A 25,555-nucleotide genomic window follows, 5' to 3' on the forward strand; every position below is an offset into this window, starting at 1 on the left:
ATGTGCTCATCGTGTTTCTATATAGACGATGATTACTACTTTCCATCAGGTGAGTCATCACTTTGTTTATCATTTCAGTTACGTAGTCCTGACCTATTAAATAATGTTCAATCGAATCTACATATATATGCATAATCTATAGTCATATACAACTAAAAAACAATGTTAGTGATTATGATAATTAATACAAACCCTCTATTTCATGGAAATGTCAAACAACTTTGAACTTATTTTACTTACATATATTCTACTTAGTTTGAGTCTTAACAGTGTTGTTGTAGTAAGTTCCCGATTATATATAAATATTTATACCAGTTTACAATGTATTTATAATACTAATTTAATATATTTCAAAATACAGCCAATTAATTTACCATTTCCCAACGATGCTCTCAAATTTATCTATTCATCCCATACATTTATCTCCAATATATTCTTCTCTAACAGAATCGTTGCTCACAATATCCCATTTGACTTGAACATTTAGTTCATAAAACTTACGTTTCATCATGAATTTGTTTAAATAACTACTTACTAGTCTAATGAAGGTTATATCATAATATATTGATCGTTATACACTCTGTCACACGTCCATAAATTTCAAAGGGTCCAACTTAGTAAACCCTGATCAAATTATAGAAAACCAATATTTATATGGTGTCCCGTTACCATGTAAATGGCGATTTGATTTGTAATATAAACATAGCTAATTTTCCTTAATCTCACGAGCTATGCATAGTGTTGAAGATTTCATAAATACCATAATCAAAGTGAGACGTCGTCATAATATGCAAATGAGTACTAATGGATCTAGTTTTGTTATGGCACGGGAAGCCCGGTGGTATTATACTAATTTACATTAATTTCCATTCATGATCTTTCAATATGTTTAAATTGGTTTAATATGAAGGAAACAAAAATATATCATATTCTTATATGGTATATTTTTTTTTACTCGCATGGTAATTGCTAAAATTCTCAAGTATAAAGATTTTAGTGTCTGATCGAAATTAGTTTCTACAATTAGAACGTAATTTCAATGTCTCATATTCGGTCGAAAGCGAATCTGAAGTTTCCTATGCAGTAGTTCTTTAATAATATAATTTTATTAAACTTATATAATTAAAAACAAACTTTGATATTAAAACACCATACCGCACCTTACAACCACAAGCTTACCAATCATGCTGCTATGGCGGCTGAAATAGGTGAGAGGGCAATGAAAACGACTTATTATAGTCTACCTCTGATAATTTAGAGTTTTCGTTTAATTCTACAGTTACTATGAATAACTAATTTATAAAGCACCCTGTATAAGTCCATTCATTGCATAATATTCTCAAACTACTTCAAAATTCAAATCCACAACTCTCGGATTCCAGGCTAAACTTTCAGCGTCACCAATTGCCTGTAACAGGTTGAAATTCCTAGTCATAATTAGTTGCTAAATGCACTAAACAATTGCTTTGTTCGAGCTCGCAGCGAGTCATCGATTACAAGATAGTGATGTACCGTCGATCGAGAATCGAGATGTATCGGCAGATAGCGTAATGACGAGCCATTAAGCTAGGTGTCGAGCGCGTGGGAGCGTCCGCGCCCCACATTCTCCAAGACCGTCTAATAGCCATCACAATTACTCTAATTCGGACAGAATTATTCCCGTGTAATGTAACACTTTAATTGAATCGATGTTACTTATGCCTCTCGAATGGTATTTGTAAATGCCAACGTATGACCACAAATATCTATATTTACGAAGTCAATTCCGTTGTTGGCCAGTGCATTAACATATTGTCTGTTATCTCAGTGGATGGTCAGAAGCATTGTCAACTGTCGATGTTTTAGTGAACACCATATACATATGACATACCCACATTTCGCTATGTGTATTAGAATCTAACTTATCCGGGATGAAACTACCGCCGTCTCTCGCATTATTGTTCTGTTTGATTTCAATGTGTCCTTCACCAGAGTGTCAGTGTCAGAAAAATAAATTGATATATAAAGTTTTTTTTGGTCACCCAGATTTGAACTAACGACCTCTTGGGTGTAAGTCAGTAGTAAACCACTAAGCCACGACGCTCTCCGTCCCGCGCGTATGTTTCTATAATTTCTTTGAGACCATAACGACCTGCCTTCTGGTGACAACCGCAAAAATTCCAACAAAATGTCATTATAAGAGCAAAAAAGTAAAACCTGTTCACAGGTTTATCTTTCGTCTTCAAGTACCAGAAAAAAATATAAAAGAACTGCGGGGAGCGCGTGCGCAAGCATTCGCCGCACTTGATTCCCGCCAAAAAACGTTGCGCCTCGGAATGCCCGGCGCGTCAGATATTTCTGTTACGTCGACCATCTGAGAGAATATCCGAAACGCGATTAGACGCGATGATCGACTATTTCCACGTCATTCGTCATGCTTCAGAAACTATGGTTTTCTGTCACGATCGTCAACATCATTGAAACAACAAGCCAATTGGGATCATTTCGACTCTAAATGATAAGTGATAAGAAACTATAACAGTAGAAAAAAAACTTAAGGTTTATATTGCTTACAATATTATCTAATACACATAGAATGAGTGCGTAACGGTTTCCATGTTAATTGTCGGATGCATCTACCTTGTTAATGAATTTAAAACAATTATTTAAAAGTGTGACACGCAAGTGTCTTGCTCAATCTTCTTGTCAGTCAGTCTTCGTTCCAAATGAGTGATAGAGACAAAAAATATGACTATTTAATAGTGAATTTATTTATTTGAATAAAGATCATTTCTATGTATTTCTACGATAGGCGATACGATAGGGCGACATCTCACGACCTGTTACTCAAAGAGGACAAATTCATAAACGAATTATAGATTCGTGATCAAAATGGTAGATGTAATGACTAAAACATCTTCAGTTCGGATTGTAAAGCGATTTACTAAAACTCATTGATTGCCTCTCTTTCTCTGTTTACTTATTAATGACAATTTCTTCATAGTTATGTCTGACATTAGTTAAATTTCTTTTTATATTATTACTAGCTGTGCCTTCGGATACACGCGCGTGAAATTTATAGCCTATATATTATTTTGATGTTTAAGCTATATTACTGTAAAGTTTCATCAAAATCCGTTCAGTAGCTTATGCGTGAAAAACTAACAAACATCCATCCATACTCACAAACTTTCGCGTTTATACTATTAATAAGATTAAACATAGATTAGATACGATTAAGAACAATCCTAATTATGTAAATATAATCATCTATATGAATGTTATAATAATATGTTATTACAAGTACTAATTTCTTAGTTTTTAATTATTTTCTCAGTTTCTTGTTTATAGTTTCTTATGTACATAAGTGATGTATACCTACTTAGTACCTAATGATTGTATACCATTTTGCACAATATTTATGAATCACTGAACCGAAATCATTCACTGGCTTTCACTTTCGAAAACACTGTCTTTCAAAACAGATTGCAGTATTATAAAAAATAACTAAATACCAAGATATCTCGAATATAAATCGATAGACGAGAATCGAAATATCACATTCAATGACTATTTTATGAATGAAAGCACTGTCCAATTCGCACGTCCACTTGTCGGAATCGTGACCATCAGTCCGGTAACTTTTTTGAATCGATCACAACTGTCTCTTTATTGACACATAAAAAGTGCCAATGGTCTATGGAAAATTGTATCGGAAACTTCTGACGGTCTAATGGTATCAATGATGGTATTCCAGTTGCTTTGAGATTTATAACTGTAATTATTTGATATAAAGACAAAAATATTTATTATTGAAAATAGTATTATAAAAAATTATTTGTTATCAAAGTGTAATTTTAATGTAAATATGTTGTTTCTGAAAAAATTGAAAATATTTATAAATCTATATGATTTTGGACTTCGCCTGTCATATCATATCCGAATATAATTATAATCATAGTTTTATATTTGATATTCTAGTGAACATGACTTTTGAGTTACATTAAAAAGCCTTATTAGGTTGACTTTCCTTTCCTTGACTAATTCAATAAGACATTCATAAATAGCAGGGAACATACTACAACTTTTTATCTCATTCAAATATAACTAATAATGTATATTGATGAAAGAGAGAAAATTCTAAATGAAAACCCTAAAGTAAAATGATTTCATAAATGCATGTTAAAAGTAGACTAAAACCTTCTCTTACGGGGAAAAACTAATGGGAAACATTAACATAAATACAAATACAGTTTGAATATTTCCAGCCTTAGTTGACCTTCAGAATTAATTCATAAGCACTTGATCATAGTTTCCTAATGATAAACATATTTTTCCCTACAACAAATACAAACAGAATTAAATGTGGAATCACGTCAATGAAAAGTAGTATAGTGGATATAGAAACTACAGGTAATAGAGGTCAAACACACGACTAGACGACGATTTAAAAGGCATTAATAGAAATTACACTGCAGCTTATACTCGTAGTTACCTTGCAATGAGAGCTTCGAAGGCAATAATAGTCAGCAACGCTTGTTTCTCTCTTACCTCATAATCATAGGTTATGTAAGATACATTACTTATTATTGTAGTTTGGTTATAATTTATAATATGTTTTAACTGCTTAATGTACCGCTTTAGTGCTGCAACTGTGAATACTTGTGCGAAATTTATGTTGCGCATTTTTCTCTTTAGATTTAAAATATTTTTTATATCATCTAAAATTATAATAGCATTCCTTTTAGGAAGATTAAGTGTATATAGTTATATATTTACTATCAATATAATTATCTAATGTATATTATTCTTAAGCATTATTGTTTTCTTAACAAATATTGATCAAAATCCAAGTCTAAGTATTAAGATAGTATTCAATACTCTTCTCTAAACACGGTGAACAATATACATATATGACATAAAATATGTAATGTATAATACATTAACCATAAAGAAACTATAAGGTTTCAATTATTATTATTATGTGGAACTATTTATTTTACAATATCACAACTTAAACAAATTTCACTCTTGAAATAATTTATGCTCTGTAGGTATATGCGTCACCATGAAATATTACAAGTGGTGCTATTTTTATTGAAATTTATAAATTAATAACCTAGACACATATGTAATTATTAAATTGCAAGTATTATAATTATAAAATTACATTTATAGTAATTATTAAATTACAATTATCGTCAAACTATTTCAAAAACATAAAACAAAGCTAACCAAACTCGAACGCAGCAGTAACCCCTTCTATTCCTTAATAGGCGTTGAAATAGGAAGCATTATTAATAATTACTCGTCTAGCAGTTGTTAGGGCCACATAAACGGAGTTATGGCCGCCATAACGCAAGTAATGAAGTGGTGTTCACATGCTAATTGCCATCTACCGTACGTGTCTTTACTGCGTTATCCTAACTGCGAATGGTTTTAGAAGCCTACTAGACGCTGTAATTGTTTGCTTAAATGATTCCAACCACAATTAAGTTAAAAGTATGACATCACTTTTGTAGAGCTTCTGTTTTAGCCTTGTCAACAATGATTAAATGAGTTATATTATTTTATAGTCATGCTAATTTATTTTAAGAATATATGTATATTACTGGCAAAATGTTTGGCTTTGCATACCCGCAATTAATCTACTCGTACCATTTTAAAAATAATATACTCCATGTTACTTATAAAATAAACGAAAGAATTTTTTAAATCCAGTATTTTTATGAGTATATCTATTACAAAATAAACACCAAGTCTTTCCTAGTATAATTGTATCAGACAAGTTAATCATTTGCCTAGTTATAACCACATATACAAATAAAAATTATGTATAAATGGTAATTCGTAAAGTCATAAGGATAGAGAAAGAACAATAATGAAATTAATAAAATGTATGAAAAATGATATAGTAAGAAAGAAAGTGAATACTGAGCAAATAGAGATGAATGAAAGAGAAAAACATATCACAAATGATATAGGATAAGAATTAAGCAAAAGAACTATTCCTAAAGTGTTAGAAGTAGTTTTTGCTTTCTCCAAAATCTGTCAATGTACAAGTTATATTATCATATACAACTAAAGACACTCTTAATACTGTGATTATTACGCGCATGGCAAATTCAAATTATTATTTTTCCTTGTTTCAGCTGTTCAGAGAGGGCGAGTCCCTCCCACACAACCCGCTGGTCTTGCGCTTCCAGGCCAGTTTGGACTCTCAAACGGAGACCCAGCAGCGGGCCTCAACAGCCATCCTTATCTCTCCTCTTATATCTCGTTACTCCTCCGGGCTGAACCCTATCCGACGTCAAGATACGGGCAGTGTGTCCAGCCGACAAATGTTATGGGAATAGATAATATATGTGAATTAGCTGCTAGGCTACTCTTCTCAGCGGTGGAATGGGCGAGAAATATACCGTTCTTCCCCGACCTTCAAGTGACAGATCAAGTAGCGTTACTAAGACTGGTCTGGTCGGAGCTGTTCGTCCTAAACGCATCTCAGTGTTCAATGCCCTTACACGTGGCACCATTGTTAGCGGCAGCCGGGCTCCACGCCTCACCGATGGCGGCGGACCGGGTGGTCGCCTTCATGGACCACATAAGAATCTTCCAAGAACAGGTGGAGAAGCTGAAAGCCCTCCACGTGGACTCGGCGGAGTACTCCTGTCTGAAGGCCATCGTCCTCTTCACGACAGGTAAAATTTTGGATAGTCTTTTTGGGGAAGCGCGGCTGTTGCTTTACAGGGTGGCCGGGACAGGCAGTTCTGTGACGAATTATAACGAGCTGCTCGTTTTAGTGAGAACTCATTTGGATGCGTATGCTGAAGCTAGTCGCGTGCAGCAACCGCCTGCTCCTCCGCCACCGTCCGCCACTTCGTCAGGGTACTATTCCACGCTTGATGCATCACTTGGTGTTAACTCCTCGTTGTCTTACGGCAGTTTTCTTTCCACGCCGACTAGGCTGCCACCAAATTACACGAGTAGTCCTCGGATGCCTGAAGCCACTGTTTCATCTCCATTTAAATTATGGGACAGTGGTGGTTCGAAAATATTTAAACCAGATCAGGGGACTTGACACCAATTGATTTATTCTTGGGTTTTGTTCGTTGAGGTGATGGGTGACGGCGAATGCGTTCACTTAGATCTCAGATACACCGTGTATTTATGCGTTAGTTAAGATTATATTGTTAGTGCGCTGTTTGTATACGGGGATAATAACTCTCACTCCTCGGTCGGACCGGTGAATGGGGAGGCTGCGACTTATTGTTCTCAGATATTACGAGATTCAAGCGCGTACCGTGATAATGTAAATATATGTAATATATTCTATTTGAGAATCTGAATTGTAGAAATATCGTGTATAGTTAATGTAGAATAGGCGCGGCGCGTCTACTGAGTTATTTAATTTATTCCGTGTAAATTATTACGTTATTTTTTTATTTTTAATACACACGCGTAATTTATTATCTCTAATTATTTTGTTTTATTTCATTACTAAATTAATTTCCTTTTAATAGTTAAATTAAATAATTTATTTGTTTAAACTACTGAGATTCGTTGCATTTCTGATGATTCTGTTCATTCGAATGAGATTACTTTAGACGTTTCTAAATAGTCCATAATGAGTCTTTATGGAGTACAGTGTACATCCTAAGTTACGTTGTATTTATGTATAATATACTGATTGTTAGCTATAAACTTTCATTTTCCATCTCTAGCCGAGTTATATGATTATGGTAACGTACCTACTCTCGCTAGCAGTTTCTCGTTTATTTTAAAACGAACGACAGCCTTCTTACTAGATCTGACCGTTTTATTCAGCTTTAAAATTGATTTTAAGACGGTCAATTACAGTTGAAGGGAACTAGATATTCAATTTCCAATATATGCTTTGTTATAATATGCTCGGCTATTTAACATGACATCAAATTTACCTATAATATTTAATATTTACTATATGTATGTTTGGAAATGTAGTTATGATAAAAGAGATATAGAAGTACAGTAAAGAAAGAAAAACATGTTGGGACATGAAATGACAGTGAAATGTGATCTACATTTCACTGTTTTATCATTTAATCTCCAATATTAACTAACTAATAAGTAAAGTACCTGCAGATCTATTTTGGACACATGATCTCAATATCAATTGGAATCCAATTTGTTATATGTTATTGTTCTTTTGAAACATGATTAATATAAACCAAATTATCGATAAAAATATAATTCTTACATTAACCGTGTAATATGAAATTAATACGTTACTAATAATTCAAGAGTATAACTAGGCGCGAAATGACTCAATGCTATGCCATTGGATTATAGGTTTTATGTCTAAAAAATTAGTTTCCAGAATAGCCCGGATGTATTATGCTCACTCGTAAAGTCAGATTTGTGTAGACATTAAATGAGTGACACCCCTGGCAGTTCTATGCTATTGAGGACCACAAACTCGTCAAATACTCGATAATCTGGTCGTAACATCCTCGACGGCTTCCGACACGTTCGAGACACTTTTGCTACATATCAGACTGTTCCTAACATTGTAGATAGGACTATAACTTTATATTCTGTAGTCCTGTGTCATTATTATATAAAAAAATACGCCATAATTATGTTTTGTGACTTAACTACATATAAATAAGATATAGAAGAAGAAGCTAAAATACTATAGAAGAAACATTCTAAAATGTTTCTGTTAATAGTATGTTCCGTTTATTAATTTTATTTTTAAAATGATGGGTCTGTATTCGCGCCATTTTTCAATGTTGCAAATAATTCAAGTCAAAATAGTTTCTATTTTAATATATACGTCAGATTAAGAATTAGTTTATTTATTATTTTATTTTAAATGCAGATTAAACACTAACGTAATAAAACGTGTTCTTGTATACAATTTTAAACAAAAAATGAACATTTTTAGAAGTGTTGCAAGGAAATGTAAATTGTTTTGATTTCAATTTTTATGCTAAATATCATAAGTACTCAGTAAATGAATTCATAATACTGGCTGACACATATGTAGGTACATCGAATATAGTGGAAAGTTACGTACTACGTCAATCTTAGTCATTGAACATTAAAAAAAAAATGTTTTTTCTCCACATGTTTATATCTCAGATAAGTACCTAGAATTTACAAAAGGCTGTGTAACATTACTTTACTGAAACATTCTGAGTAACTAAGCAAGTAATCACTATCAACTCCGAGTGCAGTGACATTTCAGAAAATAGTGTGGAAAGAAAAATAATATATTGGCTATGTCCTTTCGGTTAGATACTGAATCTTAATGTTTCTAACAGAAATAAGTATATTAAAATAGAATTATTTTTATTAACTGTTATATTAAAAAGATTCCAATTAAAAATAACATATCAAAAATTATGTACAAAATAAAATTTAGTCTATGGCTTATTAAATTTGGAATGAAGCATTGACTTAAAATTAGTCATTCAATAATAATTATAATAAAACCCTAGGAGAAATCACACATACTTTATAGAATATAGTTAAGTACATTATTTCTTGTAAATACATAATATATATAGAAAACATCCAGCCCGGTACAAACAATCATACTCAAGAATACAAATGTTTTATCGTACGAAGAATCGAACTTGTGACCGTCGAAAATAACATGATGTCCTTTAGACCACCGATATCGCGAAGAGTAGATCCTTTCTTTTAGTTTAATTTGTTTGACACTAACAAAGATATTACATATCTAGTTCAACAAATAAATTTCCATAGTAACATTAATAATCCTTGATAACTAGGTTATAAACAGTTGAATGCGTAAAGTTAGTAGACGAGACAGTTTCGCCAGAAGTAGGTATTCAGTTCCATTTCCTAGATCTCTATACGTTTTATAACATCTGAGTTGGAAGCTATTATAGCTTCCAAATATGGAGTTACGATTTGATTTTATATGCTAATTATGTCTTATATAGTATCTATTATGCATATAGTGTCAGGTGTTACGTTCTTAACAGCCTTAATTAATACTACCTCTTACTACCCCATGTTGGATTGCGGTCATGAACATATCTATTTCTATTAAAATATTAACTCATTTTCTTTATTGCATATAATGTAATTTCATTCATGTTACTTTATAATTACTATATTTTCAGTAATCTTAAATTTATCTTATACGTACGGTACAGTTTTTTTTATTTTGCAAATATTTTTATCTAATTTTTACTACACATAATTAACTTTTTATTTTTGTAAGATCGCAAATAGCCATTTAATATTTATTAAAAAATTTGTAAAATTAAAGTTTGAATATGGAACGTCGAACATATAAGGGCGACTTTAATTTGTTTCTTTTTTCAAATTATACACGTTCATCTCGAATATTCCAGAGCATCACCAATAAAAGACTCAAAAATATTCCATCAAAATAATTCTCGTTACAATAGTGTCAACGTTTTTCTATTTTTTTTTTATTAAATCAGGTAGATCAAGATAATATCAAAATAATTCGACATAAAATGGAACTTCATTTTACGTAGTAGGTACTTAGTATCTTTCTCTTTATTCCGAATTACTGTGGATAAATCAATAAAAATTAAGTGTACTTTGCTATTGTCAACAGAGATTTTGTACCCCTTACGTCTCGACACAACTCTACAACATTACGACTGGCCAGTCAACCTGTGACTAGGTCTTGAATCTTGTAACATCATTGAAGTACCGGGAACTCATAAAAAACACAATTACAGTAAATATCCCGTCATATATTGTAATATATACAGCAATTACTGCCTTATTTTCATAAGCCAAATACCTAACATTGTCGCTAGACTAAACGGAATATAAAAGTAGTTACTGCGTCCACAACTGATACAGTTAACAAATTAACGTAGACCTCCCACGCCTCACGAAATGTCACGTTCTCAAAGATAATAAAGGAATAGTGCTCGGTCAACAAATGCTGGCTACCGAACATGCCCAGGGGTACGATGAATATGCAACGCCAATAAACGTAGTTTTATCCCACTAACTTTCTCCGTTCGCAACGCCCAACTCAACGTGGCGGGATAATAGTGTAAAACTTTGGTGGAGGAATGACGTAGATTGATTCATTAATGCATTTAATATAGCGACACGAAGTTCGGAACAACTATATTGATAGCAGTTTTCAAATTTAGAACACAGATTTTTTAAAAAATAGTTACGTGAGGCAAATTATATTAAGAACTAGAATGTATTCGATTTTCGAATTCGAAATTTATAGATTGGTGGCTGTTTCCATAGATATTTTTTTTTAATTATAGAACATTGGCGGGAAAGCAAAGCCAAGCTATAAACACTACGTTTTTTATGAGTTAGCACCACCGTTATGAGAATGAAACCAAATATCACATATGTAACAACATACCAACTATACTAAAAAAGACCAGTTTACAAACAAAAAATCCTTTGTTTCAACTGAGGTGGTCTTACAAATGATGACAATATGTTTAAATCTATACAATTTTTTTTTTATAAATAAGCAGTGTTAAAAACAATTGAATAATACAAAAATAATTTGGTTTTCATTTTTCAATTACAATTAGATGGAAACAATAAAAGTTATAACACAAATATCGATAAAATAAAACATAATTCAAATTTCGAAAACATTAATAAACTTAACAGTCCCGACATTTCTCTTAATTCGAATTAAAAATTATTTTCCTATTTTGATTACAAATACGTCGCTTAAAAACATGCGGTACCGTTTAGTCATTTGTTTTGACATCACGAATTATTTGTTTGTATCGAAAAGTCGCTTGATAAAGCGATGTCCCAAATAAAAGACCTATTATTTTACCAGTTCCGTGTGGTCTCCTCGCAGACAGTGACGAATGCGACCACTCTCACACTTGTTAGGCGGCTATCTAACATTCTAGTGTTATTTGATTGTTTTACAGTATTTACAATACCCAAAATTAATATAAAAAAGATATTTAAATTAAATATGTAATCATATGTTTGTAGGCTCTGGTGGTCTAGCGGTTTAGAAGACCACTTTAATTTCGATGATCGCAGGTTCGATTCCTCGCACGATGCACACATTTGTATTCAGGAGTATGATTCTAAGTATATTATTTACAAAAAATTGTATCGTATGTATTTATATCAGTTATCTAGTACCCATGCCACAAGCTCTGCTTAGCTAGAGACTAGATGGCGCTGCGTAAATTGTACTGCGATATTATTATTATATAATGTGCAAAATATTTAATTTTGTAATAACCTCTAAATATTGCTACCAGATACTTAATTACTTTCTCCTCAAAACAAAGTGTACCTTACACTTTGTACAAAGTCAAAATCTCCCTATTTTAGCCGCCAAACAGACGTAAATTGTCTTTCAGTCGATTATACATTGCTTTATATATGCATATTATAATACTTCTTTTGACTAAAATTAATATATATATATATATATATATCTATACTATATTATAAACGCTATCACCTACGTCTATTGTCAACACATTCAAAGTTGATGGACCGTAATATAAAAATTTAACACATGATGGAGGTCGCTCTTTGAAGACTTAAATATTCATTGTCAAACGTTGAATACATACATTCATTCACAATCAAAATGAAGATACTTAATTGCAATATCCATATCGCTTTGTATTCATGCATCATTCCTCAAGATTAGGTTGGTTTACACTGACCGAATAGAACGGCACTGATGTAAATCGAACAAGGGTATATTATACTTTTAACGGCTGGGTTTCTTAAGGACTGTACAATAATTTTATATGAAGAGAAACTATGGTCGCTGTTGGTAAAGACGTATATTTAAAAAAGAGATGAATCCTGGAACAATAGAAATTTGTTTAAAAAAATATTTTAAATAAAATTATAAAAGTCTAAAAGCGTGCATGTGTGTGTGTACACTGTGTCGTGTATATATGTCATATATGTCATATACCATAAATGTATAAAAACATATTTAATTGAAAGTATAATTTATATTCAAATATAAAGTTATTAATATTTAAGAAACGATTATTTACAATTTGTGCAGCAGATTAAAAATATTGTGGTATTCACATTTTAAAACAATAAAAAATATATACATTTCTAAATTTAATCCTAAATCCTGACAAAAATTATTAAAATAATTATTGAAATAATGCAAATAACATTAAATCAGCAACATGTACGTGACACCCCTGATGTTTTCTGCGTCTATAGCTTACGCCTCGGCGCTTATCATACAGTTTACTATCGGATAGGTCGTATGCTTGGTTGCTAAGGTCGTAACATAAAAAAAGACATGGTATTCTATAATATTACATTAAACAGTTTAAAAACCAGTTCCACAAACAAAAAATGTCAAACAATTTATATTATCGCGAAAATTTAGTTATCGTCAACTACGGTTAGTGTAGAATGATCTCTATCACCGAGTATTGAAACATATAATATGTTGAATACATGTTTGTTTTACGCTTAGTCATGTTCCACTTGAATGGAAGTTGGATGATCTGAGTTATTATTAAGATTGCTCAAGAATTAAGAATATTAGGTTAAAATATCTCGATTACGTGTAAAAAAGATTTCTAAATGTAATTACATACTTTATTTAACAATTTTAACCTGCTTTTCTTAATACTTTAATTGAATTATTAATATCTATCCACTTTGTAGGTATTTTGATATACGATGGGTATTGTCTTATGAAATTATTGGACTATGTAATTATAATAACAGATAATTATTATCTGTTATTGTAATAAGTGTAGATATATATTTGTTTCCGCAATTTTTTCTATAATTCTATACATTTTCTATACATTTACTATATAATTCTATACACTCAAAAATATAACCGAATTGAAAATTGAAAACGTGATTAAAGAACTAGATTGATAGTTCAAAACCCTAATTTTCATTTAATTAATTTAATAGTTGTTAACTCTACTATGTCTTAGTTTTACGTAACATTATCGAAACTTCTACCATTTTCTACTAAAAAACAATTTTGTCATTATTGATTAAACTATTACTACTTTAATTCGAATGATTTGAGTTTGAATACAAATATTTGAATTTAGAATTTCTGAATAGGTCGATTAAAAAAAATAGGTAATAAGGTCCGTTGATGACAAAATCTCTTCGAGAGATGATTCTCTGAGGACCTGTCCGCTTTGTATCGCATTTTAATAACGTTAACGCTTCAAGCAAAAAGGATATAGCCGCGGGCTTGATCTTAAAAGCTTTCAGGCATAGTTCACATAACTAGGTTGTCTCGTTCTAACACTAAAAATTCAGTATTAGAGTAAGCAGTGTGCACAATAGAGTGTAACGGGACAGAGTTCGTGACGGCGAGAGCGCGGGACGAGTCACGATTTTGAAAAAGTGTTGGACGGCCGTCCCTCGCGTACCAACAGCCTGTGGGACAAACCACAGCCTTATACGATTAAGAATAAACCAAATAAACATACCTAAATATAAAATATTTCAAGCTTACTAATATTATAAATCCGAAAGTGTGTAATTCACGGGAAAACGGCTGAACTGATCTTAATGGAATTTAAATATAAAAAAAGTAGGCGAAGTCGAAACCATTTTAACAAAACTTATATTTTATATTTATAAACTAGAAAATTAAAATTTATTCGAGTCTAAAAGCTTAGTTATGTATCGTAACGCCAATAATTTTCATTTTTTTAGTCTTAGTTTGTATCTTATAATAATTTCTTATTATTATTGCAATTGTCAAGTAGGTCGGCAATAATTACAAAAGTTACTATTTAAATCGTATATAAAAGCTAATATGGTTCATAACATAATAATAATAATAATAACCCTTTACAATTCACGCAGCATCATATAGTCATATAGCTAAGCAGAGGTTATGTGTACAAGAAACTGATGGAAATAATTAGAAACTTTTTTTGTAAATACATACACACACACACACACACCCAGACCAATACAAATCACAGTTATGTATACAAATATTTGCATTGTGAGAGGAATCGAACCCGCGACCATCAGAAGTACGAATTGAGTATTAAGAATATTAATTGATAACTGCTGAATGAAATTCATTTGCTAAAGAATATTTTACCTAAATGACATTATAAGATAGTAAATATAAATTAAATATCATAAATAACATCCGCTCTACTCTTTATTCTTGGGTCCTTGTGTTCGTATTGCACACACTGCATCATTGCATTACACGGCGCTTTATTTTATTCAATACACTGCCACAATAAAAACGAAACATTGTATATGTATCGTACATATACAATGTATATAGTATATATTAAACAAATATTCTTTTCTTTTAAATGGACTTCAGAAAAGAGTAGTCTCTGAGTAGTAGCTTTATTTTTTATATATTTTTGTTAATTTATATAGCATTTTGTGTGTGCAAAAGTTAATAAATAGCTTTAAAAAATACTAAAAATTTACATTTATAATAATATATTATTGTATACTAATAATAGGTAATTTTTAAAGTTGCTTTTATTTTTATTCTTTTGTATGGCGAATAAACAGATCTTCCAAGATCGTATGAATCTTTAGTGTTCCATTTTCAAAAATTCTAAACAATATTCTTCTTTGAATTATGACAAATCACATTCTAAATTTGAATCACGGCTTCACACGAGTCAATTTGTTGTATTGTTAAACCGACCAAAAATGATACACTTAGATTTTACCTACTATTGACCAAACCAATCACCTACCCATTGTGGCTGCATTACTTGCAAATTCTATTAAAATTTCACTAACCGCATCGGGTATAGTTTGAGAATTTCTCATATTACTATTCCATTGGTGCACTGAACCTATATTGCTAATATTTCTCTTACAAAAGCAGCAGTGTATTCGGTAGTTAGTTTACAATTGGTAGCTGTTACTTTGTGGTCAAGAAAATAATATATGGTGGTTGTATGACTATGTGTTTCGCGTTAAATCGAAATGTCGATTGCAGTGTACCTTTGTAATAGATATTTGTTTAGAAAATAACTTCTATAGTCGTTAAGATTACTATATATCAATCTGTCGATATATTTATTTACCGACGCAAAAAATAACCAAGTTCTCAAATAACAGACGTCATTTTCTTATATTTTTAACTAACTTAAAAAAAAGTTTATTTTTCAGTTAATTCTGAAATGAAACAGTTAGACTTTATATTTAATACCGATTCGGCTTTATTTTCATATTAAATTTATATTACATAATATTAAATCCCGTTACCAGTATAGTGAACCCCTATCTTAAATATCCTTCTTTTATCTTAAGAAATATACGTAGAACAAATCATTTATTGTTAATTTAACTTTCCTTTATTTCTACACTAACTAACCCGCGCAACATTAGAGAGTCATTTTTTCTCTGTTTTTAAAAGAATTTTCACTCCAGCTTTTCATTTCATTCCTCTTCTATTAGATGTAGCGTAATGTAATTAAGCCTATATACCCTTTCTCAATAGAATTAAAATAATAGTAAAAAATAGATCAATAGTATGGCCAGTAATTTGGATATTCAAACTCATAAATTTTTCCTCTTTATAATATTAGTATAGTAAAATATTTCTATCGGTGACACATAAAGTACATAAATACAAATGCATCAGCTGCACTAATTTTTAATATCACAATAAACTCCTACGCAATCTTAGCAAACAATAAAGAAAATTAAGGCCCGATGCGTAGAGGGAGACAACCTCAAAATAGGAATAATCGGCCCACAGATGCGTACCAAATCACCCCGGCCGAGGTCACGTCTTGTCGTTGCATAATATTAATAAAAAAAAAGAAACAAATATGGCAAAAATTGAAATTCCGCCGATTGGAAACGGCGACGGCACCCTCGTCACCGCGACGCGTGTCAAATGAACAAATATCGAATCATCGCGCGAAAAATCTACGACATGTCAACATACAAAAATATACTTTATACACACGGCAGTAGAGTCGTAAATTCATTTGATAATCGTAATAAAGAATCGACTTTACCACTCAATGTAGAAACGACATAAGTCAAATTTGCATAAACTGAATTTGCACGTTAATAATGACGAATAAAGGCGTAAATACAAATGTCTTGACGCAGGTTAACCCTAAACTTGATGAATGGAAATATTAATCAGTACGATAAGTGCAAAGTGCGGGGGTTAGCTCAATCCTCGTTTGGTATTGCGTTCGTTTGTCTGTTTATCTGATGACATCGTGACGGAGAAGCAAGGGGTAGGGTTACAATAACACGTGCTTGCGGGACCTTATCAGAAGGGATGGCAGTACGTGCCAAGATAATTCAAATTGTGCGTCCACACAAAAATACGGTACATAACATTTTTTTTTAAACCAAGATAAGTTTTTTTAAAGTAATATCTGTCGCTTTCTTTGTGGTTACATTCTTTTGGCCTGTTTTGTTTTATTCCTATGTGTGTATTCTTGTTTTTTTTTCTTTTTACTTTTTTTAATTAACCTAAATAATATGAATATAATAATATTCATATACATGCGGTTATGACTGTTATCCAAGATGGGGTAGGCAGGGCCCGATGTTGTGGTAAACACTTGAGTATATTTGAGTCCATCGTGAGATTCGTGAGCGAACCTAGTCCAAGCTTATCTGTTAATGAACTCAGAAAACAATATTAATTGTCATATTAATATTTTTTTACCGAGAAAAGTGTTCGTCACCAAACACTGTTATTTTATTTATATAGTTTTGTTATAATGATAATTTATTATTGTAAACTGCTCATCGGATTAATTCTGATTTATACGTCAACTATGAAAATATGTGAAAGTGAGTTTGTTTATTAGGTTGTTCTTATCGGGTGTATCTTATCTTGTTTATTTATAAAGCCTCTACCAATTGAAATTTGCCGTTAAACATAATAATTTACCTTGAGTACACAATACCATATAATATGTATCACAACTAGCTCTTGCCCGCGACTTCGTCTGCGTGGAATTTACCTTCTTTTTCTAAAAGAAGTAAATATCTAAAACAAAATTAGCCTAAATTATTCCTTATAATGCGAGTAGCATTATAAGGAATAACTATGCGAGTGAAAGTACCGTCAAAATCGGCCCAAATGTTTCTGAGATTAACAGGAACCCAGATTTTTTTTAAATTAATTTCAATTACATTTAGTAAAAAGTTATCAATTTGAAAATACAAACAGACACTTTAATTTAATTTATTTGTAGAGATATTATTACTGAGTATGTATTGAATAAATGATTGGAAAATTAATTTTCAAATAAAGTGAACCTGCACATCGTCAGGTAGTGGGTCGTGAAACTGATATTAATTAATATTGGATGGAGATGTTTATCTGTTTGTTCCACGTAGTCGGTACACTTTCGTTCCCAACACACTGTTGCTCCTACCATCGTGATATACCGTTATTGGACCCTCTAGTTACTTGGCTGCAGATAAATGAGGATCGATTTTAATACACAATAAATTATCTCTACGGCTTGTAATGTTTAGTACTTATTAAATTTAAATTACTTTACATATGTTATATATATATATATATATATATATATATATATAAATATCCCCTTGGGCACTTTGTGGCTCAGACGTGCCGTATAGGTAGTTTTTTGTTGATCCTTTTTCACTTGTTGATCCGGAGGCCTTTTGTTGATCTAATGCCAGCTGACCATATATAAATGTTGATCCGTTTTGAGCCACAACTGTCACGACGAGTAATAATAATAATTAAGCGATTTATACACGATTTTATACAAATCCACCTTTTTGGCATACGACCACTTCTTGATCCAATTCAAACGGGCCAATCAGGGTGCAGCATTTGCCAAGGGCTTCCTCATTGGCACGTTTGGGCTACTACATTATGGCTACAGTAACTTAATAATGTCTAGCTAGTATTTCAAGAATAATAGTCTATCTAATCTAAATATTTATAGAAATCAGTCTGGAGTAACGTGACTCCAGATCAAACCTCAATACTTATTATTTTTTGGACGGGAATCTTTTCTTTTGTAACAAAGTTACTGAGCGAATAAAGAGAAGACGCAACGGCGGATCCAGGGGGGAGCGTCATGGAGGTCATGGGAGTCATGGGGGCGTCATGACTCTCCCCCCCGTAGCCCAGGACTTAGGTAGACCACTAATTGAACTAAAAAATAATGAAACAGCAAATTTTTTTGCACGATCGGAGTGTTGGTGCAGTAGTATTAATTATAATTAAACATTGTTACTTAAAACATAACAGTTAAAGTACTATAACACTAAAAGCAAAATAGGTATTTTCAAAATAAATTACCCTTTGAGTTTTTGTCCAAACCTCAGATATTTTATTTATTTTAGGTATATCAATCATTAGTATAGTATAAAACAAAGTCGCTGTCGCATCTAACAAGTACATAAATAAAGAAACAAGACTTTTTGGCTCTGAATATATTTCAAAAATCAATTACTTGTGTTAATCAATTTATATACTCGTTCTTATTTCATAGTACTTGTTTTGATCCGAATATATACAAATACCGTAACGGTCTATTAATTATGAATTTATTATACCTAACCTAGATATTTTATTTTGACGAAACTCCGTGTAGTAGTAGTATCCGATAAGGGTATGCGAACCCTAAGTATTATTTCAAAATGACCAGTAATTTCGAAGAAATAAGCCTTTGAATTTCAAATCAACTTACCAAACGGACGCTCAAGGTTCAATTCCCGCCACCGATTTTTTTTTGTTATTTTTTTTTTTGTCTTTATTCTAATTTTAAATTAACTATTTTAATAATTAAATGAATTTAATCGAACAAAACGTTGTTAAGTATTCAATTAATTTTAATTTACATTACCTATTGTACTTTCTAAATTGTAAAGCAGCTAACAATTATAGTAAGATCTTATAAATAACTAACACAACAAGTAAAACATTTTAAATGTATTTTCTTTATTATTACAAATATTTTTTATGCATAATATAATAGTTAATATCTAATAAATACATAATGATCTGATAATCAAATTATAAGTACAGTCTCAAATTGAAAGTAAGAAAAACAGAAAATATAGAGAGAACTATAGGGATATAACAGAAAGATGTGAAAAATGGAGAAGGACAGTAAAAAAGTTACAAATTTAAATAATGTTGCCGCAATTTCTGTTTAAATGAATTTATTACATTATTATATATATTAGGCATACGACTAGCCTTATGACTGTTACTTTTTTTTTAATCTATACATCTATACATGTAAATAAAATTGGAGTGTCTGTTTGTAATATTGAAATAACCGTTTTTACTACTTGCATATGAATATAAATCCGGTACATACACCAAAATAACATATTTTACAAGTTTTGTCTGTCTGTCTGTCTGTTTGTTCCGGCTAATCTCTGAAATAGCTGGACCGATTTTGACGGGACTTTTTTTGGCAAGTAGCTGATGTAATAAGGAGTAACTTACGCTACTGTTATTTTAGAAAAATAAAATAAAATTTCACGCGGACGAAGTCGCTGGGGCCAGCTAGTCTATAGATATACCGAGATTTAATATTTAAGTTGCTATTATGTTGTTGACAAAATTTTACTGTAATGTTACTATTACGTTATCCTACACAATTTGTATTATTTTGGATGAATAAATAAATAAATAAATAATAATCTATACATCTATACATACAAATAAAATTGGAGTGTCTGTTTGTAATATTGAAATAACCGTTTTTTACTACATGCATATGAATATATATAAGGTACATATACCAAAATAACAATTTTTATAATTTTAGTCTGTCTGTCTGTCGGTCTGTTTGTTCCGGCTAATCTCTGAAATGGCTGGACCGATTTTGACGGTACTTCTTTTTGGCAGGTAGCTGATTTATAAGGAGTAACTTAGGTTACTTTTATTTTAGAAAAATAAAGTTTAATTCCACGCGGACGAAGTCGCGGGAACAGCTTGTTTTTAATAAAAACATCTTTTTTGTGGTACTTGAGAATGTTGAAGCCTGTTGTTTGTAATATTGAAATAACCGTTTTTTACTACTTGCATATGAATATAAATACGGTACATAATACACCAAAATAACATATTTTACAATTTTTGTCCGTCTGTCTGTTTGTTCCGGCTAATCTCTGAAATGGCTGGACCGATTTTGACGGGACTTTTTTTGGCAGGTAGCTGATGTAATAAGGCTACTACCTAGTAACTTAGGCTACTTTTATTTTAGAAAAATAAAGTTAAAAACCACGTGGACGAAGTCGCGGGAACAGCTACTGTATAATATATTAGAGATACCTACGTGTTTTTTTATTGATGACTAGCTGTACACGGGATTTCGTCCGTGTGGAATTTAACTTTATTTTTCTAAAATATAAGAAGTTAAATTCCACGCGGTACAGCTAGTTGTCGGTAGTCTAGCGATTTAGCTAGCACACTGCTTTGATTCCTGCTTGGTGGTCGAGGGTTCGATTCCTCGCACGCTGCAAACATTTGTATTCATGAGTAGGATTGTTTGTAACGGTCTGGGTGTTTTCTATGTATAGATAATATATATGTATTTACGAAAAAAATCTTTGTATTTATATCAGTTGTCTAGTACCCATAACATAATCTTCAGCTAGCTTAACTTGGGTCTAGATGAAGCTGTGTGAATTGTCCTGAGATTACTATTATTACTATAATAAATCATTTCAAATCAGCCGATGTTTATTTTTGCCATAATACGTGCTGTTACCATGTGATAATATTACGTACGTACTTATTAAACTATTAACTTATTATTAAATATTTATACTGTTTTAAATGTGATTCGTTCATTATTTATATTTCCTTTGAATTAAAGACAAATGTATATATATATATATATACATTTATATAAACTTGCACACTTAGTTGATCCAGCCACGATCCGTAGATATTGCTGATTCCACTGTCTCTCTCTTTCTATCACTATCTTTGTATTCTAATATGCGATGTTGCCGTTCCGGAATGGTCTCGGCCGGAACGGCAACATCGCATATGTTGCGCGTTGTTGCCAAATGTATTCGTCGATAGTAGTAGATACCTATACGCGATATATATTTTTTCAACAATTTCCTGCAATAGTGAATCCGTATCGGCAATTTTTTTAAATGCACAAAGATTTTTTGGCTCTGAATATATTTAAAAATCATTTACTTGTGTGTTGATGAATTTATATACTAGTACATGAAGTACCTAATACTTGTTTTGATTTGAATAGGTAGCGATATTATGAATTTATTATACGTAATCTAAAGATTTTGACGAAATAAAAGTAATTAGTTATCTGTTAACCTTGACTTCATGCTGGCACCAGTATTATCAGATGATGAACATACTCTTCGAAAACTTACATACAGCAGAAATATCGTGTTTGGACTCATTCGATAGGTCTCGATGAATAGAGTTTAAAAAACTTAAAATAAATGGTAAATTAGAAATAATGTATAAATACCCCTTACGTAAAATTCAACCACTTTAAACTTAATAATAATAATAATTAGGAAAAGAGAAAAGCTATACATGTACTGAAAGTAATTGATGTCTTCCACACAATATTTTCACTATTAAACAACTCTGTTTGTTCAGTAAAAGTGTAAATACACTGGTAACCTTTAATCATATTTTATATGCAAACATTACATATACAAACCCTAAAGTTTTATTTCAAAATAGCCAGTAGTTTTGAAGAAATAAGTCTTTGAAATTGTACGTGTAACTTATATATATACTAGTTTTTTCACCATAACAAACAACACCAATATGGCCTAGTTAGTAGTTTACCTGTGTACCAATTAATAATAATAGTAATCTCAGGACAATTCACACAGCTTCATCTAGACCCAAGTTAAGCTAGCTGAAGATTATGTTATGGGTACTAGACAACTGATATAAATACAAAGATTTTTTTCGTAAATACATATATATTATCTATACATAGAAAACACCCAGACCGTTACAAACAATCCTACTCACGAATACAAATGTTTGCAGCGTGCGAGGAATCGAACCCTCGACCACCAAGCAGGAATCAAAGCAGTGTGCTAGCTAAATCGCTAGACTACCGACAACTAGCTGTACCGCGTGGAATTTAACTTCTTATATTTTAGAAAAATAAAGTTAAATTCCACACGGACGAAATCCCGTGTACAGCTAGTCATCAATAAAAAAACACGTAGGTATCTCTAATATATTATACAGTAGCTGTTCCCGCGACTTCGTCCACGTGGTTTTTAACTTTATTTTTCTAAAATAAAAGTAGCCTAAGTTACTAGGTAGTAGCCTTATTACATCAGCTACCTGCCAAAAAAAGTCCCGTCAAAATCGGTCCAGCCATTTCAGAGATTAGCCGGAACAAACAGACAGACGGACAAAAATTGTAAAATATGTTATTTTGGTGTATTATGTACCGTATTTATATTCATATGCAAGTAGTAAAAAACGGTTATTTCAATATTACAAACAACAGGCTTCAACATTCTCAAGTACCACAAAAAAGATGTTTTTATTAAAAACAAGCTGTTCCCGCGACTTCGTCCGCGTGGAATTAAACTTTATTTTTCTAAAATAAAAGTAACCTAAGTTACTCCTTATAAATCAGCTACCTGCCAAAAAGAAGTACCGTCAAAATCGGTCCAGCCATTTCAGAGATTAGCCGGAACAAACAGACCGACAGACAGACAGACTAAAATTATAAAAATTGTTATTTTGGTATATAGATGTATAGATTAAAAAAAAGTAACAGTCATAAGGCTAGTCGTATGCCTAATATATATAATAATGTAATAAATTCATTTAAACAGAAATTGCGGGAATATTATTTAAATTTGTAACTTTTTTACTGTCCTTCTCCTTTTTTAACATCTTTCTGTTATATCCCTATAGTTCTCTCTATATTTTCTGTTTTTCTTACTTTCAATTTGAGACTGTACTTATAATTTGATTATCGGGTCATTATGTATTTATTTATACATTTATGGGTTATATATTTATGTATGTATATTGTTATTTTTTTATAGAAATGTATATTTTGCTTTGTATTTATATATCTTTTTTTGACATTTCTTATTTATATTAGTGCACCGCCAATAATCTTTCGCTGCACCACTCATGGTTGCCTGGTAAATGACGCGGCAAGATATTAAGTCCGCCACATGTACAAATTTTTTTGTGCATTAAAGTTAAATAAATAAAAAAAATACAATACTGTTTAATGAAAATGCGTATTGTCTAGTGCTTTGAGATGTATCAAAATAAGGTCAACAAAAAAGTCCGTGATGGTATATGTCTATCTCTCAAGGATAACCAACAATAACCATTTTTTATCTTTTACATTTTACGGGAATTTTTTTTATCGTATGTTTCCCTTAAAATCATGTAAACTATGCTATTATGTCATAATCTAAAGAAATAATAATATTTTATAGTGAAATATCCACTATAAAATAGTAATGTAAGTAGCAATGTAATTCGTTACGCGCGAATCAGCTGTTATAAGGTCAAAGGTCGGTGCACCCCGCGTATTTGATAAATAGTGCTTCTCTGGATGTCTTTAAGAGAAAATGGCAGTATGTACGTGTATATGTACAAGTCCTTAAGTGTTAAGTTTTTCAAATGTACAATAAAGAATAAATATTTTTAAGTACAGTACTTACGTACATTAATATAATACCTACTTTTTACTTGTATCTATTGTCATCAAAATTAAATTATAAGTTCTTAACTTGACCACGACTATGTGACCCTCTCTTGGCGCCAAAACGAGTGAAAAAATGAACAGCATACGACGACGACACATACCTATAGAGTGGAGCAACTGCTTATTCAGTTTTATTCAACTATTTAGTCCCTCCACCGTTACAATGAATGGAGGCGGATATTACAATGTATGTAGCATTGCGAATATAAAATATCTAGATTAGGTATAATAAATTCATAATTGATAGACCGTTACGGTATCAGAGCCAAAAAGTCTTCTTTCTTTATTTATGTACTGTTAGATGCGACATCGACTTTGTTTTATACTACACTATGTAATGATTGATATACCTATGTAAAATAAATAAAATATCTGAGGTTTGGACAAAAATTCAAAAGGTACTTTATTTTGAAAAAGTATTTTGAAAATACCTATTTTGCATTTAGTATTTGAAATACAAAACTATTTTTGTTTTTAGAGTGACATTTCTATGAATTCACTGTCGATAGCGAGCGGTGCGATGGAAAAAGATAACCGTTTATAAAAATATAATAAATAGCGCTGGACAATTAACACAGACTGATACTGAACTGATATAAATAGATATTTTTATCTTGTAAATACATATATAATATACATATAAAACACCCAGACCGATGAAATCAATCGATGACCGATGAGTACATATGTTTGCACCGTGCGAGAAATCGAACCCGCGACCATCGGATGTAAAGCGGTGTGACCACCGAGACAGTCGAAATACATAAATAATCTTATGAATTTAATTTATTCTAATTTGTTTGTGTGCGCGGGGTGCGGTGTACGGTGCTCCCCCCTGCCTCCACCGTTGCTGGAGCTTGCATGTATGG

General features: G+C 31.5%; 1 protein-coding gene across 1 annotated transcript in view; it reads left to right on the forward strand.

The window, feature by feature from the left end:
- The window catches only part of LOC131849982 (steroid receptor seven-up, isoforms B/C), a gene marked incomplete at its 5' end in the record, with an annotated part of 108,759 nt that overhangs the window by 32,813 nt on the left and 50,391 nt on the right, over nucleotides 1-25,555 (forward strand). The window contains one exon of the mRNA XM_059200119.1: nucleotides 6,132-6,677. Coding sequence (XP_059056102.1) covers nucleotides 6,132-6,677 — 546 coding nt within the window. The remainder of the gene's footprint in view (nucleotides 1-6,131; nucleotides 6,678-25,555) is intronic.

This window comes from Achroia grisella, unplaced genomic scaffold (assembly GCF_030625045.1).
Source record: "Achroia grisella isolate CSIRO2021 unplaced genomic scaffold, CSIRO_AGI_Agris_v1 utg676, whole genome shotgun sequence".
In the NCBI taxonomy this organism is placed as follows: domain Eukaryota; kingdom Metazoa; phylum Arthropoda; class Insecta; order Lepidoptera; family Pyralidae; genus Achroia; species Achroia grisella.